General features: G+C 40.7%; 1 protein-coding gene across 17 annotated transcripts in view; it reads left to right on the top strand.

Moving 5' to 3' along the window:
- Window positions 1-19475, top strand: part of LOC121480574 (gamma-crystallin A) — a 58985-nt gene extending 39510 nt beyond the window's left edge. For all 17 annotated transcript variants that reach the window (XM_041737200.1, XM_041737201.1, XM_041737196.1 and 14 more), the window contains 5 exons: window positions 154-225; window positions 9298-9385; window positions 9687-9799; window positions 17760-18002; window positions 19192-19475. In XM_041737200.1, coding sequence (XP_041593134.1) covers window positions 154-225; window positions 9298-9385; window positions 9687-9799; window positions 17760-18002; window positions 19192-19464 — 789 coding nt within the window. In that variant the 3' untranslated portion in view covers window positions 19465-19475. The remainder of the gene's footprint in view (window positions 1-153; window positions 226-9297; window positions 9386-9686; window positions 9800-17759; window positions 18003-19191) is intronic.
- Window positions 19476-20724: the final 1249 nt, after the last annotated feature.

Below are 20724 nucleotides of genomic sequence, written 5' to 3'. Positions count from 1 at the left end.
TGATTTATCCATTTATTCAGAAGTTATTTGTTTAGTGCCCATGGTATCCAAGCATGATACTAGACACACCAGAGCTATGATTTCTTTGCTTTGTAATATAAGAAAAGCCATGATATGATAATGCATTTATTGGTGCTGTTGTTTTTTTAACAGAACAGTATCCCAATTGAGGAAGTCTTTAAAATATACGGAGCTGATTCTTCTACCAATTCTGGGGCTACTAAGGTAGGAGTGATCTGAAACTATCTAATAAAAGAGATTTTTAGAGAGAATTTATTTTATATATTTATAATGTGTTTTTAATATTTTCAACTGCATGAAACAACAGGGTTTTTTTTTTCATCAAAATGTACAAAACCAGATGTAGCTATATCTTAGTTGGATAATAAATCTTTGTAAAATGATTTGCTTATGTGAGGGCTGTTCGTAATCACAAACGTATTTTGCACAAGGCTGAGTAGAGGCAGCAAATAGAGCACCAGGCTTAGAGTCTAGATTCTGCCTCTGTTTCTGGTGAGCAGAATTTCTCACTTCCACATTTTGTAATATAGGTTTGGCAAGTCCAAGTGCTCCTCTTGCACGATGTACCAGGACATTTAGAACTAGGACAAGCTCTGCAAGGTTCTATCTCCTGATAAATTCTGTAGTTTGCTGCCACCACTCTTCTCCTTCCCATGAGAGTCCTTTACATTACAACAGTAGAAGCAACAACTATCAGAAGTCCAGTGACACCACTTCTGACACCACTTCTACGGAGCCCTAGATCCCTTTCCTTCTTTGAGTTTTCGTATACTGATCTAAAAAAATTTTTTAATATTCTGAATTAAACTTATAGCCAGTTCAGTTTTTGCTACTTACAGACATATGAACATTTAGTAAACATTAAATATAAGATAGTATTTAGAGGTGAACTAGTGATCTATTTGACTTTAGATACCTCTAGAAAAGGGAAAAGGGGATAGAGCTGGAGGGGTGTGCAGTGGGAGGGAGGCAGAGAGGAAACAGAGAGTCCATACCCTAATAACCCAACCTTCTGCTCACACTGTCACTTTTGATTCCCACCACAACTTGGCAGGAAGGCCAGGGCAGAGGCAGGGCTATGGCCACAGAAATGCCTGCCTCTCTTGTTCTTTTACCTGTAGACCATACAGCAAACAGTGGGGTCTCATAAAATCAAGAGCCCACCAGGTCCAGCTGAAGAGTCAAGCATTTACTAAAAAGTGTTGAAACTTTGAATCCGAGTGCCTAGTCACTTTTAATCCATATGTCAGCTGGCTCTAGTCCTGAAGCTCAAAGCCCCTTGGTCACAGAGGACATCAGCACCTTTCTTCTGATCACCCTAGTTTAAACCTCATTCATTCATTCATTCATTCATTCAATATAGTTATAGGTGCAAAGGATTTGATGGTGAACAAGTCAGACAAGATTACTTTTCTCGTAGGTCTTGTATCTTATGTTGGAGCTGACATTCTACCTTGGTTGACATATAAGCTACCCCAGGTCCAGTACTCCTCAGAGACCAAGCTATTCTGTGCTTTTAAAGATATCCCAGCTCTTTTGGTTCCTTAAAGAGCCAAGCAAATCATAGTGCTTCATTTCTGCTGTTTTTTTCTGCAGTTTTCCCCCTTCCAGGCTGCCCTCTGGAAGGCTGCCCCTTTCCCCAACCCTCCTAACATATACACATAACTATCCAGCCCAGCCCCCTAGGGCTCAGCCATTGTATTTTTCCACATCTTCTGGTGCCTGGGGATGGCTAGGGCAGGCATCATGCACTGACTGGTTGACCTTGACTCACATGGTCAAAGGGCAAATATGGAAAATCACATCCTGGAGGGGATGGCCCTATGAACCCTTCCAGTCTTGGTTCGGTTATCAATCAAGAAAGTTTGCAAACACAGGTGTCCAAGTAACTCTGGCCTTTGTAAGCAACTAGCTAGCTTCATTTTAAAGGGCTGGAATAGGAAGCCATGCTATTTAGAGGTGGGCAGGCCAATTGCTGCCTATCCATCCTGTCTTTCACTTATTCAGTAAATAGATTTTATTCAGCACATTCCCTGTTTGGTTATGCACAGTCTTGTTCTCACAGTCAGTGACTCAAACTAAAAAGCCCAGATGAGTACATAGAATACATAATGACCAGCTCAAAAAGGCCATAGAAAATACTAACATGGAAGGGGCATTCCTTCAAACACCTGCATTTGTATATTGTTATAGGATATGACTCTCAGCTCATTTATAGGTTTGTAACTGGAAGGCAGCTTGGGTAGGGGTTCAGTATGAGGATTCTGAAGCCAGATTGCCTGGGTTAGAGCCAACTGCAAGCAGAAGAATCCTTCTAAGTTCCATCACCCTCGATTTCATCATAAAAATTGGAACCAGAGGATCCCTGGGTGCTCAGTGGTTTGGCGCCTGCCTTTGTTGGCCCAGGGTGTGATCCTGGAGTCCCGGGATTGGGTCCTGCATTGGGCTTCTTGCATGGGGCCTGCTTCTCCCTCTGCCTGTGTCTCTGCCTCTCTGTGTGTGTGTGCCTCTCGTGAATAAATAAATAAAATCTTAAAAAAAAATTGGAACCAGAAAAAGGGACTGCTGTGGGAAATGACATGAATTAGTACCAGTAGAGCCCTTAGTGGTTGGCACATGGTAACCTCAACACAATAGCTATAGTTAAGGTTCTGGTACTTGGGATTTGGGTATATGATCTATTCTATATTTCTATAAATCAAGGTTTTTCAACACTTCATTTCCGATAATTCTTTGTTGTTTGTGTAGGGGTGGAGCTGGGGGCTGTCCTGTCCATTGTGGGATATTTAGCAGCATTGCTGGCCCTTTAGATGCCAATAGCTTCCCCCCAATGTGACAACCAAAAATGTCTCTCCACTTTGCCAAATGTCCCTTAAGAAGCAAAATCACAGCTGGTTGAGAACCACTGCTCTACATAATTAAATAGTTCATCAAGCATCATATATATTATCAACATAATATAAACTTTGCCTATTTTAGACACCAAATGATCACAAAGAGTATGATACCATTCGAGCTACAAATACGAGAATGCAAGGCTCATCTACCTTTGTGGACCTCACAGGCTCCCCTCTACCTCAAGAATACCAGCCCAGGCCTCTCTATTGTGGCTATATATCAGCTCAACTCTGGGACCTCCTTCACATCTTAAATCAGAAATTGATAGAACCTCTCAATGGAAATGTAGCATTTCGAATATTAAATTGTAAGAGCTATTTTAAAACAGTCTTTCGAGGTTTAACATAATTTCAAAAAATTGTTTTAACTGGGAGATGGGGTTGTTCAAAAGAAGTTATTAACAAAGATTCTTCTCTAATTGCTGCATGTATATGAATAAACTTTGATTCCTCTGGATAAAATATCTCCTAAGCAACAGCTAAGATCCTGTCCAAGCAAGAGCGTAAAGCCCTGTAGAATACTAATCAGATTATGTAGAAGTTCTTACCACTAAAATTGGCTGCACAATTTTATATGGGCTGTGCATTGGCTTAATGGCTTTCTTCAGGAGTATTTGCTGCCACCTGGTGACTGAAAGGCATCATGGGCTCAGTGTTCACCAAGTCTATTATCCTCAAGTTCTACTGCTGATAGGGAGCTCTTATTTGATGACAGGGAGCCATTTTTCTGCTGAGGATGTTGGACCTATAGGGGAAAAAAAATCAACTAAGGGTCTCACACAAATGACTGTTACTAACAACCAGCTTCAGATAAATATAAAATAGCCTGCTCAATTTTAAACTGAAGAAAAAGAAGCATAAATCTGCTTTCAACAAAGCAAGCAGGCAATAAAAATATTCTTCAGTTCCATTTGTCAGAGAAAGAAGAAGGAAAGACAAACAAAGAGAAGAGAAAGACAAGGAGAGGTGACTAGAGAACACCAGAACCTCTACTTACCCTCTCTCTTCCTGCAGCCACACCCCAAAGTCTGACCAACCATTATTTAACTCCACCTCACGTCCAAAGCACGCTCTTCAGGGGCAAACAGACTGGTGTCCAGTTCCAGCTCTGCCACTTGCTAGCTGTGTGGCGTTGGAGAAGTTATTTAACTTCCCTGATTCCCTATTTCCCCACATGTAAATATGCATGATTACACTTACCAAAGTATGCTAGGTCCTTCTGAGCATTTCAGGGAGGCCATACACATCAGGTGCATGATGCTGGTATGGGGTGGGGGACCTTCAACATTAGTGTTATTATTTCCAAACCCGCCCACACTCCTGCCTCTCATCCACAGAAGTCCACTGACAGCAGCCTGGCCTCCCTGCAGCAGGCTCGTCTTCCCCTCACATCCTTCTGCAGCCCTAGCCTCCAGGCACTTACCACAATAATCTGCCGAGTGTTTTCTCTTCTTGAAAGATGCTGACCCAGAAATGAAAAAGCATTTTCGTGATAAGAAGAAGGATCCATTGGGTTTACACAAAAGTTCGATATTGGCAGGTCTTTATGATGAGAGGTGGAAAACCATGCTTTCAATATCCATTATGTCCAAATGAATACTTACAATATAAGTTTAAAAGCCAATCAAACAACAAATCCACCAAGTGGATGAAATGGAACGGTATCAAGAGTTTGGGAGCTCCCCTTGCATCCTCTCCAGGCCCTACCCTTCGTGTTACTCTGTTTCCACTATATAGAATCAAGTGTTTACCATTTTCTTATCTTTCTTTCTAATTTTACCACATATGCATGTCTCATCAACATACTGTTTAGTTTTGCATGTTCTTTGAACTTGATAGAAGTAATATAAAAAGCAGTCTTTACAAGTGAAGCAGATGTTTTATTCTATGGCTTTCTTTTTTCATTCAACATTATGTTGCAGAAATTCATCTCTGATATTACACACTGTTTACTGCCCATAATATTCCGCTGTAGGAGTAGCCACAATTTATTTACATATTCTTCTATTTTAGACATTTGGATGATTTCTCTTACATCTCTCTTTGTGTACAGTAACAGGATTTCTGTATGGCCTATGTCTAGGTGTGACCCCGTCACCTCATCGGTATGTGCATCTCCAGCTCTCCATAAAGCCAAACTGTTTTATGAGATGGTCGTACCAATGTACACTTCTACCTGCAGTGAGGTTATCTGGTTGCCACCAAAACTTGCTATTTTCAGGCTTTTTAAGTTTGTCAGTCTGTTAAGTGGCTGTTAAGTGGTTTAAATTCATATTCCTCTGATTACCAATGAATAACTATTTCTATGTTCTTCTTCTGTGAAGTGCCTGCTAAAAATCTTCCGTCCATTTTTTTTTTTTTTGGTTGGGTCATTTTTCTTTCTTTCTTTTAATTTACACAGAGCCTCAATTTTTAGAAATATAATCAGTCAAGTCCTAGATTTTCCAGTACTCTTCCTATTTGAAATTTGCCCTTTCTCTTCACAAACATTAAAACATTTAGAAAATATGATGTTGCATGATCCCAACCACATTTGAAAAGCATCTTGGACAGTACAACTGTCTTTCCAGACGATGTGCCCTAATTTTACTTTGGAGAAATATGATTGTCGTGAGCATACGTTCAATTGTTTTGACATTTAGAATCAGAAATTCTGCACCTTCTGTCTCAGTGAAACCAAATGACATTTTAGTAAATTAGTCCTCAAGGCTGAAAGGCAGATGAAGATTACTGTCTATACTCTGCATCCCTTGGGGCGCCTGGGTGGCTCAGTTGGTTAGGTGTCTGCTTTAGGTTCAGGTCATGATCCCAGGTCCTGGGATTGAGCCTTGCATCTGGCTGTCTGCTCAGCAGAGAGCCTGATTCTCCCTCTCCCTCTGCTACCCACCCCGCTCATACTCATTCGCTCTCTCTGTCTCAAATTTTAAAAAATCTATACTCTTCATCCCTTGATGTATCCAGGGCCTTTCTTGTGCACATTCCTATATGACAAACCTCCATCTTCCTCTCTCTCTCTTCCCACTTCCAGTTAGAAGAAATTTTTGTTAAATGTGCTTTGGACACAATTTGGCACCTCAAAAGAATATGAATCAAGAAATAATTGTAATAATACTTCTATACTGATACAACGATGACCTTAGTAAATAGCTTTAAAGTAAAAAAAAAAAGATTGTAGGATCAACTCTAGGTTTAGGACTTGAATTTCATCTTACTTTGAAAATAATTTCTCATATGAACTACACAAGAAGCTGTAGGAACTGCTTTCATGAGCCATCAGATTATCGGGACTTATGAATATCTGAGTTGGAAGTGACATTTAAAATTATCAGGTTCTATCTTCCCCAGTGGATAAGGAACTAGAGCATGAAAAGCATCAGTCTTGAATCTTCAAATGCATGGAGAACGACATGTAAGCCAGTTCTCTTTTTCTTGGACTTCGTATACATTATTCTGAAGGGCTGCTCCCATAGCCATAATTGCCCCCAAACTAATACAAAGCCTCCTTTCCTCAAATTCTGCATATTAGGGCCATGTTTCTGAATAGATTATCTACTTCTTGAAGTGGGAGACCATCCTTTATGCTTATGTTAATTTCTTTACAATGTAGATAGGAAATAAACTCTATATACATATATTTTTAAGATTTTATTTATTCATGAAAGACACAAAAAGATGTAGAGACATAGGCAGAGGGAGAAGCAGGCTCCCTGCAGGGAACCTGATGCAGGACTTGATCCCAGGACCTCAGGATCATGACCTGATCCAAAGGCAGACGCTCAACCACTGAGCCACCCAGGCGCTCCCCTCTATAAATACTTTTGGCATTTAAATAGAAAGCTGAGATCAAATTTAGAAGGGCCCCCGCCCAGATAGCTATAAACTACTCGGTCAACAAAGAGAACATAACCTCATTTATTGTTTAACTCATGTTTTCTGTAAAATACAACCAGAAACCTATAGTAATCATGAAAACACATCTACTTCTCACGTGAAGGAGCCAGAGGTGGGCAGACCAGGGCCGGTAGCACAGTTCCGCAGGGTTGTCAGGGACACAGGCTTTTCCTGGCTCTCTGGTCAGTCATTCTTCTTGAAAATTGCAAAATAATACATAGCTATAGTATCTTTCTTTAAAACAAAAACATCCCACCTATATATAAACCACACAATTATCTTAAACTCAAATTGTGGAAATACAGATTTCTATTTATTTTGAAGGAATACCAATTATGCGGGAACTTGATCATTATCAATTTGGATGATAGGGTGGAAAATTTTCTACCCACCTCGTAATCTAAAAATTGGTATTTTATTATTTAAAAATGGATATCGTTCTTGTCTTTTGGTATACATCATGTAAGGGTGTCCTATTGATGAAACAGCATATTTGTTGAAATGTATACATAAAGAGAATTGTATAACCATATCTTGCTCCTTAGAAATAAGTTCTATAAATATAAAGCCTGAACCTCAGTGAGAAAGCAGAAAATTATTGATCTTGCAGAAGGATATTAATTATTTCAGGCCTCCTGGCTCTAATGAGTTGTTTTTTTAATTAATTCTTTGATTAGCTGTTTCCAGGCAGGATCTTGTAAGGAAAATGGTGGCCAAGTTGTTGCCATGGATTATGCTACACAATAGAGAGATGAGTCAGGGAGGGAGATGGTGATGACACATATAAATAATAATAATTATTATTATCATTAATTTAAAAGTCAATATATTGTACTATGTGCCAAGCACTATTCTAAGCACTTTACATATACTAAATTTTTATTTCCTACCACAACCCTATAAGGTCATTGCCATGATTATTATTATCATATGAAGAAACACGCACAGAGGAATTAGGTGACATGCCCAAGGTCACACACCTTGTGCACTTTCATACAGCCTGTTTGACTGAAGTCCATGCTTTTAACCACTATTGCTGGACTAGAATGGTAGTTGTTCTACTGGTCAATGATACTTGAGGGTATACTACGTGCTAGGCACTCCCTAGGGAACTGGAGAGAAAAAGTCAAATTAGCTAACTGGGCTCCCTGCTTCCACAATCCAACCCATTCTCCACACAGCAGCCAGAGTCATCTTTTTAATTTTTTTTATTTTTATTTTTTTTTTATCTTTTTAAAACCTATATCAGACCTTGTCACACTACAGCTTAAAAATATTTCAATGGCTTACCATGGCCAACAAGGACCCAGATGATCTGGCTCCTGCCTCCTTCCTCAGCCCCATCTATAATTTCCCCTTTCTCACTATACTGTAGCCACACTGGCTTCCTTTCTGTGTCTGGAAATGCAGGTTATTCTAAGAATACTTTCTTGTTCCTTTTGCCTGGAGCACTCCTCTCCTGTTCTTCCCCTAGCTGGTGGTCGATCATTCTGGAAATCTCAGCTGAAGCACTGCTTCTTTCTAGAGGCTTTCTCTGACCATCTGTCTGAAGTGGTGGCTGTCCAGTCACTTGCTAGCACATCATCTTGTTTTATATATTAAACTTATCACAACGTATGATTACCCTGGATGTTTAATCGTCTATCGTTTGCACCTACCTCCTCAGCTCCAGAAGGGCAGGAGCCTTGTCTTTCTTAGTAACCATAGCTCCTGACACAGGGCCTGGCCCATAGTAGGTGCTCACTGAAAACTTGTCAAAGGAAGGAATGAATGAAGAGACAGTTCTAACCTTGTAGAAGTTTCCAGTGTATTGCAGCAGACAGTGGGTTATAACTAACTACCCCACACTGGGATTGTCCTACATGAGCACATGCTTTGAGCTCCCAGACAAGTAGAGTCAGCAATTCTGCCTTGAGATAAGGTGGGGTGCAGGGTGCCAGCATAGGAGAGTGGGGGTGGGGAAGCAAGGAGCAAGTATCTCAGAAAAGGTGATATGTGCTACATCTCTAAGGGAAAGTAGGAGTCTCTAGGCAGAAAAGGCGCAAATGGTTATCCCAGGTCAAAGGCAACAATGTGAAGAGCATCAGTGTGTGAAAGGGCATCCTGGGCAAAGGCGACCGGGAGTGGGAGCAAAGGGCAGTATATGAACAGGTGTGCCATGCGAAACAGGAGTCACCCACGGATGGTTGGTGCTGTCCGACGACCATGGGCTGGTTCTAGAGACCAGGTGCTAAAACTAGCAGGTGCTAACAGCACAAAGTGTGCGCAGCTTTTAAAAACAGGACTGCTGGGACGCCTGGGTGGCTCTGTGGTTGAGCATCTGCCTTTGGCTCAGGGAGTGATCTTGGGGTCCTCGGATCGAGTCCAGCATCAGCTCCCTGCGGGGAGCCTACTTCTCCCTCTGCCTATGTCTCTGTGTTTCTCATGAATAAATAAATACAATATTTTTTTAAATTAGAAAATAAAAATAGGACTGTTTTCCTTTCAGGTTCCCCGAGCCTCACCTTTCCGCCTCTCCTTGCATCCCTTCGCCATGTTAACAGCACCCAAAGCAGCAGAATACGCCCGCAAACAGAGTAAGCCTCTTTAATTGCACCTGCTTATGGAAATTTAAGTAAAACTAAGAAATAAACCCACAAAGCAAGACCAAAGTCATTATGGTAATAAGACTTCTCTGTCCAGTTGAATAAAGAAAAAACAAGTCAGAGGGATCCATGACTTAATTTCCCTTCATTATAGAAATCAGGAAAGTCTTATTTCTCAGATTCTTTAGTGATGGGAGCAAAGCACTCTAGAAAGGAAGAATCTAAAACTGTGGGTGGACTCACTTATTTTAAAATTTTTTATGTGGATTCGGTTAACCACATGTGTCTCTAGGTGTCAAGTTAAGAAGGGGAGTGACAAATAAAACTACCACCAGCAGCGAAGCAAATGCCACAGCGTGGAAATCATCAAAAAATGTATCTTTGGACACCCAGCCAAAGAACAAAGTAGGTCTAAAAATGTAAATTGGACCAAACTCATAACAAGTTTTGGGGCGTACTTTACTTATATTGTAAAAGTCTAGCCTTCGGAGTTAGATGCTGTGGGTCTGAGTCTAAATAAAGCCACCACTTACTAGCTGTGTGACTTCGGGGAGGCTACATAACCTCTCTATGCCTTAGTTTCCTCCTCTACAAGGTAGGAAAAATAAGGGTATCTACTCTCCAGGTTGTTGGGATAAATAACTTGGATTATGCATTTTAAGTGATTAGATTAGTGCATGGTACAGAGTCAACCCCAAACAAATACTAACCATTATTATCTTTTAGCACTTGAGAAATACTATTCACAAGTTAATCAGCTATTATTCTTTGATTCAAGTAAGTGTGTCGAGGACATTTATATTAATGTCTCTGTCCTAAAGGTTTCTCTTCTTGGTCCCTCTCTCAGTAATGAGATTTTGTCTTTGCCTGCTTTGCATTTCTGCTGCTCCTGCCCTGCCCATCTGGTTCCTGGGACATTTATGCTGCAGAATTTGGAGAAAGGTCAGAGATGCACAAGGCTGGAGATAAGGAGAAAGGCAGGAGACCTCTTTACCCTTCCAGTCCTGGGCTCTCTAATGTGCAAAGTGAAAAGGAAATTTTAAAAACATCATAAGACCAAGTTACTCAACATAATAAAAGCTAAGAGGGCAGAGAATCAGAAAAGTGGTACAGCTGGCTGTCTGGGATATTTTAGGACTTTGCTGAACAAGAGGGTGTGGGCCAGCTACAAGTTTGTAAGGTAGGAAAGGGAAAAGGGAATCTTGAAACTTGGTCCACTGGGTTATCAATTGGGCTTGCTCCAAGAAACACGAGTGAAAATTAAAATGTTTATTATGTAGTTTGGTTGCTGTACTGGGCATTGTTTTAATGTGAATCTCTGAATAGACTGGACCACGGAGGGCCCAGGATGCACTCAGGTTTTAGAGGCAAGCTATCGACCAGTGAGAAATGTAACCTTATCATAGCAAATGCTTTAGGAACTGCCTGAATTCTTTGGTCACATCAGGGTATTAATAAGTGTTATTCTAGTAACATGACAACCTCACTATTGGAAAATCTTGACTATCCTGAGTTTTCTTTTAAAAATATTTGCTATAATGATATTTGAAGGCATAGCTTTTCTAGAATCATACCTGTGTTACTGAAGAACTGTTTGAAGTAAGATGAAGTGTTGTTGTTGTTTTAATACGATTTTGGAGATAGCAAGTTTTAGAAAGTAAAACAAAACAACAGGGGGAAAAAGGAACTCCAGAAATAACACACAGGCAAACACACACACACACACACACACACACACACACACACTGATACGGAGACTTGAAACTTAATTATGAAGAAACCAGATCTCTGAAACAGGAGTTCTTAGACCCCCTGAGACTCCTATGTATCCTATGTGCTAAAAATCTCTCCCTCAAGATGACTTATTGATACGGTGTTTTGAAAATAATTTCATTTCCTGTATATTTTCTTCCATAACCATTGAAGATTGCTGGCTTCTTGATGGAAGCAGACCTTTTATTTCCTATTTCCCACATGTATATAAAGTGTTTTGTAAGCAGGACTATTCAGTAATTATCGTTGATTAGTGAATTGACAATAACTACGTACTCCTGAGTGCTCTCAACCACTATGCTCTGTCTTTACTGACAGTGGTTCATATCTAGGGACCAGCCATTTCTACAGGCTAACTAATGCCTTAAACCCAGGAGTGTCCAAAGAATAAATGCCCATTTTGCAGTAGGACTGGATCTTGAGATGAATCCTTTCCATATCATCCTCTTCTTGAAAATCAAACAGCGGAAAACACATCCATGATCTTTGTTCATTCTTTTTCATCTGTGTACTTTGGGCATCTTTTCCAACTTCTGAGTAGTGTACTTTTAAAATTAGCTTAAACTTTGTGATAGTAATACATGATTATAGTAAAAATTTCAAACAATACAGAAAATACAAATGGAAAAACAAAAGAATTCCCCCTTCCCCATACCCCTGTCCCATTCCTCAGAAATAACCATTGTTACTATTTCTTGTAATATTTAAATATTTGTTGTACATATCAATGCATATACGTGTGTCTGACTGGTTAGAAATTAATGAAAGAAATATTTTTATTAAACATATGGAAAGGGGTGCCTGGGTGGCCCAGTCAGTTAAACATCCACCTCTTGCTTTCGCCTCAGGTCATGATCTCATAGGTTAGGAGATGGAGCTCCATGCTCAGCACGGAGTCTGCTTGAAGATTCCCTCCCTCTGGCCTCCCCTCACTTGCACACACTCGCTTGCTCTCTCTCTCTAAAATAAATAAACAAATCCTGTTAGAAATATGTGGAAAACATATTTTCACAGTTTATTACTTGAAGTGTTTCATTTTATATATTTCAGCTTCTTAGTCTTTTCTTTATCCATATGTTTTATGGATATTATATCATGTCTTTTAGCTGGTGAACAACTTTTTCTACCTCAAGATAAAACAATGCCTCATTCAGAATTTTCTATTTATTTCTAGCCACAGAATTGCTTCATAAAGTAAAAGAAAGGGAGAAATTTTTTAAACAATCCAGGTATTTTGGATAATCATTCTAAAGATTTCTTTTATACTGTATTGATATTAGTAACCCACTTATTAGTCTAAATGAATATGAGCAACACCATATCCTAGGAAAGTGGCGATATTGAGCACATTACCAGGAAATGGATTTGGAATGGACAGGATGTAACCAAAGAGCGAGAAAACAGATAACCATAGTGATTAAGAGTGTGGACTCTGGAGTCACACAGCCCAGAGTCGACTCTTGGTTCTCTCATTTAATAACTGGCATGATTCGTTAAGTGAATCTCTCTGTGCTTCCATGTCTCATCTCTAAAGAAAGGATTATAACAGAACCTATCTCAGAAGATTGTTACAAGGGCTAAATGAGTTAACATATGTGGAACAGCCAAGACCATGGCTAGCAATAATACAAATGCTCTTGTTCCTACCGCTCCTGACAGTCATAACACTGTGGATCAGAACAAGACACAGAGAGGGGGCACTTTGAGGGATTCTGGTTTCTGGTTCCATGAGCAAGGAATTTACAAACTGCTACTCGTCCTAACAAGTAAAAAGCTGAACTGGCTAAGAAATCAACAACTCCTCTTGGATCTGTAGGACAGAGAAGGTCAGAGGGCAAACTAATCTCTGCCCCCAAGGTTGGAGAGACCACGGGCGAATATAGGGAGTTAGGGCTTACCAGAGCAAAGGCTCACACGTGGAAGCTGCCGCAGATACAGTGCTGGAGTAGGAAACCTTTACTGCAACTGGCAAATCACAGGAACCTCAGGGCAGACAACTCAGAGTTAAAAACCCCAGGGAAGGGGATCCCTGGGTGGCACAGCGGTTTGGCGCCTGCCTTTGGCCCAGGGCGCGATCCTGGAGACCTGGGATCGAATCCCACGTCAGGCTCCCGGTACATGGAGCCTGCTTCTCCCTCTGCCTGTGTCTCTGCCTCTCTCTCTCTCTCTCTCTGTGACTATCATAAAAAAATAAAATTAAAAATTAAAAAAATTAAAACCCCAGGGGTACCCAGTCATAGCAGGGTACCTACAATTTTGTGAGATTTACCTGCAGGAGCTCTGCTGGGTTCTCAAAGCAAATATTGGGGAACAGCGGTGGTAGGAGTGGGGAGTGGGGAGTGGAGAATCATTCTTAAATACAAGAGAGCAACTAGTTAACTACAACCTAACCTGTTGATGTTTTATCAGAGCCTGACTGACCTAGAAGAAGGGAAATACCCACTCCAGTCAGCTCTCATCCTGTCCCAGCTGGAGGAGAGGAAACTGAGAAACAACTTATGAGGTTCAAAGTCCAGAGGCACAGGTTCACCAAAGACAGATCTAATCCTAGGACTCTAGAAATCCTCCCTTCCTCCCACAACCCCCTCAACCACGTCACTAAAGACCTATTTAGGGCGTTCCTTTTACCCAGAACCTCATGCCTCGCTATCAACAAAGAACTACAAGGTATACTAAAATGCATAACACATAATTTAAAGAGACAGAGCAAGCATTACATTGGGTATGGCAGGAATGTTGGCACTCTCAGACCAGGAATTTGAAACAAATATGATTTCATATGCTAAGAGCTCTAATGGATAAAGTAGACAGCATGCAGGAGCAGATGGGCAAATGTAAGCAGAGAAAAAGAAATCCAAACTGTTAACTACAGAATCCAGGTGGTGGGCATATTGTATCTTCATTGTTTAAATATTTCATCTTTTCTGTATGAAAAATGTCATCATGAAATTATGAAGAAGAAAAGAAAAATTGTTAGAGTGAATAAAAAAAACAAGACCTGATTATATGCTATCTACAAGACACCCACTTCAAATATAAAGACATATATAGATTAAAGGTAAATGGACAAAATAAATCATGCCAGCACTAATCAACAGCAAGAAAAAGCTATACTAATTTCTGACAGAGCTGACTTCAAAGTAAGGAAAATTATCAGGCATATAGAAAGGCATTACGTAATGATAAAGGGGTCAATTCTCTGAAAAGATATACAATCTTTAACACGTGTGCTCCGGACAACAGTGCATCAAACTACATGAGGTAAGAATGGATAGAGCCTCAAAGAGAAATCCCTAGCTCCACTATCATAGCTGGAGACGTCAACACCGCTCCATCAGCAATGGAGGGAGGGCAACTCAAGTTTAAATTCAAAGCAATATATAACATTTTAAAATAATACGATATAAGCCCAATACACAACTGCCCAGGGGCAAAAGGAAATTATTTGCTTTGGGTAAGGTTAGTTAAAAGAAGTGTAGCTTTTATTATTTATGTTTCTATTTGGAAATAATTTTGAGCTTAGGAGAACATTGTAAGAATAGCACAAAGAGCCCTCATATACCTTTTACTCAGACTCACCAAATGCTAGCATTTTGCTCTATTAGCATCAGTATTCTTCCTGCTTCCATCTCTCTTTTTGTTCTCTCTTTCTCCCTGTAAATAGATACAAATTTTTTTCTGACCCATCTGAGTGATAACCACCGTATTGCTATACCCCTATATACTTCAGTGTGTTTCCTGAGAGTAAAGTCATTCCTCCAATAACCTGAGTATAATGATCAACTTCATAAAATCTAATATTGATACTTTTACCTGATGTACCATCTATATACCAATTTTGACAATTGACCCAAAATGTCCTTTTCTAAACATTTTTTTTCTTTCTGTACAGGATTCAGTGTGGGATCATATACTGTATTTAGTTGAGAAATATAACCATTTCCAAACCTCTCAGAACAATTCCGTGGAAGTTCCTTTGTACCTACATGTATTTTATTTTATTTTATTTTTTAAAGGTCTTATTTATTTATTCATGAGAGACAGAGAGAGGGGCACAGAGACACAGGCAGAGGGAGAAGCAGGCCCCATGTAGGGAGCCTGACGTGGGACTCGATCCTGGGTCTCTAGGATCAGGCCCTGGGCTGAAGGCGGCACTAAACCGCAGAGCCACCGGGGCTGCCCCCCCTCATGTATTTTAATACCTCTTTGTCAGTAACTTAGTATTTGATATTTGAACTTAACTTCCTGTAGATTGAAGCTAATGTCTGTGCACCAAAATCTTTTTTTTAAATCTTGCAGGTCACTTAGAGACTTGGAATTGCACCTGGAAGTTCATAATAAAGTCTCTGGGAGAGGAAAAGAAACATCATCCTAACACTGCAATTCTTGCCAGCACGTTTTTCTTTATAGTTAGCTTTTGGTGCAAATTTTATTGAAGTGTTACTGTGGATGTTGGGCTTTCTCCTCTTAGAATCTTATTGTATGGCTATATTGTGGTTTTTTAAAAAGCGTATATCTTATGCTACTTCCTTGTAACTGGAATACCGCAGGTTGGAGAATTTTGAGAATATGTAGTATTTCTATGTCAGAGCAGACTGGCTTTGCAGCACATTTCACAAATGTTTAGCACTGAATATTGCAGAGTGGAGGAGTAGGAGGCAGTTTCCCCAAGTTTCGATCTGAAATAAAATAAACCTGTCATTCATTGTCCTTACAAGGTTCTCACGTGAAAACATTTAAAATCATTTCAATAAAGCATTAAAGGAAAAATGAGTGTGGGTTTTCTTTCAGTAAATATCATAACTACTAGGAAAAAGAAAATGTTCTAGTCTTTCCACACTTTCCAAAATGCTGAGTAGGCATGTGGTTTGGCTTATAAATACACGTGGTAACAATTTGACCCAATGAATGTGACTCTTAAGGGTTTGATGTGCCACCTTTCTGCAGAACAGTTGTCTTGAACATGTGCAAAAACAAGTGTTTGGTTTGTTGGCTTTTCTTGGAAATGGCATCCCGATGTGGTGCTGTGGTTGGGGAGACCGATGCTGCCTTTTCCACATGGGTTCATTTATGGTTGTAACTGAGGTTTACCAGTAGGCCTGCAGCACTAGGAGAGAGGCAGAGGATGCATCAGTGACTTGTGATCCCTGGGTACTCCATCTAGTGTGCTAGAGCTTTGCCCGATTTCCTTTTGTCTAGCTCTGCCAGTTGGGAGGGAACATTTTTTTCTTTGTGGCCACTGCTGTCTGTCCTCTTGACACCTGCATGTCTGCTTTACTTGCTGCCCAAGGACCTTCACAAATCATATTGTGGACACTCAGAGCCAGCTGCGGTTGGATACCTTTTCAGAGCCCTCCATGGGTCACAAACCACAAAGGTGTTTGACTCCGTCTTTCTGCACACCCACAGATGACCAAGATGCTAGGGACTGAAGGCCTCCCGCACCCCTGCATAGCTGAGGAGTGCTTCTAAATCAGTAGGGTGGCAGCAACGGAAAAGGCTACTTAGGAAGTTACTTGAAACAGTGATGCTCCAGAAAGGGAAAACTCAGGCAAAGTTGCTGCTAGTTTTGAGAAGAAAAGCAACCCTAGAAAATGGTGGGAGAGAGAGGAATGGAAGGATCCTGTACGTTTTCCTGCTCTCAGAGCGTCTCACAGAGCCTTGGGAAATCTCTTTATTTTTAGTCCAAGGAGAAGCATTTAATCTCAGAACAAATTATACTTATTTTCAAAATTTGCTGCTTTCCCCCAGCAACTCAAAGAGTTACACGTTTACAAATGGAGTTTATTTTTCTTTTCATGAGTGTCACATATATTTATGGTAAAAATTAAGGCAATCAAAAACAGCAAAAAGGAGAAATAAAAACATAAAACCAGAATCTATAAGCTTACCATTTATTGATAACCATCACTGATGTTTTGGTATATACATACACCATTCTAATATTTTCCCCCTACATAAACATATGCAAAATACTCTTATCAAAACCATATCATATCAAGGAAGTAATTTAGAAATTGTAATTGCCTTTCAATCAGAGGATTTTTCTGGTCACCTTTACCCCTTCAAGTCCTTCTGGAACTCATAGGATTGTCACGAGTCACCCCAGATGGAACCACCAACCCCATCTCAGCAGTTTCCATAGGCAAACACACAAAATGCTGGGCATGTAATGTATTTCTAGAGAGCTGCATAGGATGAGAAGTGCGCCCTTTGTCTCCAAGGTCATAATGGCTCTGCTGACCTCAATTCCTTTCACTGGAGCTAGTGAGGAGAACTCTAAAATGCCAGAGAGAATGAGAGCCCCCTGCCCCATGATCCCAAATGAAAAAAAAGAGAGAGAACATAGAAATCCCCTCACGCACTACCCCCAGGCCCCTTTTGTGTTGTTCTTGCCAACGCAGCAGCCCTCCTGCTACATATACCGGCTGCCCCACTTGTCCCCATCACACTGGGCGCTGATCATCCGAGGCCAACAACCATGGGGAAGGTGAGCCCCCCGAGGTGCCAGGCCACGTCAGCGGAGTGTCTACTGTGTTTGGGGGTGCTTCCCTGCTGACTTCTGGCCACCCCCCCTTGTTTCCCACCGTAGATCACCTTCTACGAGGACCGGGGCTTCCAGGGCCGCTGCTACGAGTGCAGCAGCGACTGCCCCAACCTGCAGCCCTACTTCAGCCGCTGCAACTCCATCCGCGTGGACAGCGGCTGCTGGATGCTCTACGAGCGCCCCAACTACCAGGGCCACCAGTACTTCCTGCGGCGCGGGGACTACCCCGACTACCAGCAGTGGCTGGGCCTCAGCGACGCCGTCCGCTCCTGCCAGGCCATCCCCTACGTGAGTCTTGCTTCCACCAGCCCGATGTGAAAGCATCACTGATCCGTGGCCATAAATTCCTTTTCCTAAGAGTCCCTTTGTTTCCACTCGGGATGAGTGTTCACAGTAAGGATAGCACTGCCTGACTCTGGAGCATCTAAAAAAAAAAAAAAAAAAAAAATTGTGAACAGGCTTATGACTCACTGTGACCTTTTTTTTTTTTTTTCCTACTTAGGACAAGATTGTTCTTAGGCATAAGAAATTACAACACAGCCTCTAAAGTTAAATTTGGTAGCACCTAGCTGATCCCTGCTCTCTAAATAAAAATCACCATGTTCAGAAAAGGAAAAAATAAATAAATAAAAGCCTATCCAGGTCATTATTTTTTAATGATAGGAAGACTGAAGAGACTACGGGAGAACATAGGCATGATGTGTTCTGACTGTATTAGTGATTGTTTTCCATACAGTCTCTATGACAGAAGGATCTAGAAACTAGAACAATATGTCTCAGCTCCTAAGGGGCTCCCTGTTTCCCGGGAGTCATTATCAACTAGTCTCTTATGAGGGTCAGAGACAGATCGTTAATTAGGATTTCATGGGATGTGGTCCCCATCAAAGTGCTGCTTAATGTTTTTTAAACACGTCGAGTTTGTGTTTCTGCTTGCTGGTGACACCAAATTACGTGGTGTGACAAGCAGATTCAAGAAGTGAAACCAAAAGTAGGCTAGAGAAATTTGCAGACCCAAAAAGACACACGAATAAAATAGGAATTTCTTTGAGGCAAGAATCTCAAATGGTTCCAGTTACTTGGCAAAATGTCAGATGTGGACTCAGAGTAAATACGAATTGTAAATTACGTGTGAAGAGTGAGTTAGAAACAAGCCTGTTATATGCATATAACTCAGTTATATGCAGCCATAATGGAAAAGAGTTAAAATCCTCTCTTACAGACTAAATATGATTGTAACCAATGGTTTCCTACGAAGGAATCCCTTTTGTTCCCTTTATTTCAATGTTTGATTCTTCCACAAGATCAAGTCAGTTTTGATATTCTTCCTAATTTGTCAGACCAACAATGTGAGGAGAGGACCTGTATCCGGCAGGATGGTTTGAAAACTATGCTGCATGAAGATGCAGGCTGACTCACTTTTACTGAGATCAGAGATGCACATGATTGATTTTTCTTCTTTTGTTTATGGTCCCAGCAGACCAGCTCTCACAGGATAAGGCTGTACGAGAGAGATGACTACGGGGGCCTTGTTTCTGAGCTCACTGAGGACTGCTCCTGCATCCACGATCGCTTCCGGCTCAATGAGCTCCACTCCCTGCATGTGCTGGAGGGCTGCTGGGTCCTCTACGAGATGCCCAACTACCGGGGGCGCCAGTACCTGCTGAGGCCGGGGGACTACAGGCGCTACCACGACTGGGGAGCCATGGATGCCCGAGTGGGCTCTCTGAGACGGGTCATCGATTTGTACTAGGTTATGTGTTTCTTGTTATGATCCACATCAAAATGCAATAAATATGCAAATTGTGTTTCTGGCACCAAGTGACTCTTATTTATCTTACATAATCACTGAACTCTAATAAATGGTGATCCTTGGCAACATACCTGACCCTGAAGGTCAGGTGTTTGGAATGTCTACTTACTTCCCGTTGGTCAGGCAACAGGATTTATGAAGCCCCCACTCATGAGAAGGAGGGAGAAGCACCATGTCTTCTTCTACAACTCGCAGTCTGAGAAAGAGAGGAAAGACAAATGGAAGAAAAAACTCTTAGACCCACATAAAGTAAAAAAAACATAGAACAAGTTGAGGCTGGCATACCAAAGACAAGGGCTTGCTGGAAAGGTTAGGGCAGCTGGAATTTCAGATTAGTCAAGAAAAGCTGAGTGAAGAGAGGGCTTTTAGGCAGAATTCCCAAGGTAGAGAAGGTCAAGCATGCTTAATGAGTTCAGCTGGGAAGAGAAGTGTTAAAGTAAGTGTTAAAGGCCTGGGTTGTTATCCTAATTCTACTAGTTACTGGTAATGTGACCAACTCAGACTAGTTTTTTAGAGACTTTTCCAGTTTTAGCATCACAAATCTTACATCCTGGAAAACCCCTCAGTCTCAGGTAAACCAGGATGCTTGGTTACCCTACTTACTGGTTTATCTCCTTAAGCAAGTCATTTTTTATTCTTTCTGTGTCTAAATCACTTTATTGAAGACTAGACGTGGATGAGAGATTCCTGCTTCACTAAATCCCAGGATGATTATGATGAAAAGACAGGGAAAGATTGTGAACACATTTTGTTATTTTTAAATTATTACACAAATGTAAATGTAGAAAATTCATGTCCCCAGTGTTTGCTCAAAATCAAGAGTACAATACAGTCAGCTTAATTTTGGATTCCAGTATGAATTTCTATTTCTAAGACTCAATTACCTATGTGATGTAACGAGCACTGGGTATTATATAAGTCTGATGAATCACTGAACTCTGCCTCTGAAACTAATAATACTCTATATGTTAATTAATTGAATTTAATTTTTTAAAAAAGACTCAATTACACAGAGTGAAGTATTAAAGTGGAAAGTCAAGTGGATTCTGTAGTATTCTGTTCTCCCAGAATGCTAATTCTCTTTTCAAATTTATATAAGCAAAAATAGTGCCCTCTCCCAGTTAACTTCTTTATCAAACTGATTTTAAAATTCACATAGAATTGCATGGGACCCAGAATAGCCAAAACAATCTTGAGAAA

This window comes from Vulpes lagopus, chromosome 22 (assembly GCF_018345385.1).
Source record: "Vulpes lagopus strain Blue_001 chromosome 22, ASM1834538v1, whole genome shotgun sequence".
Classification (NCBI taxonomy): domain Eukaryota; kingdom Metazoa; phylum Chordata; class Mammalia; order Carnivora; family Canidae; genus Vulpes; species Vulpes lagopus.
The sequence above is the reverse complement of the archived record's forward strand: the minus strand, read 5'-3'. Positions and strand labels throughout refer to the sequence as shown.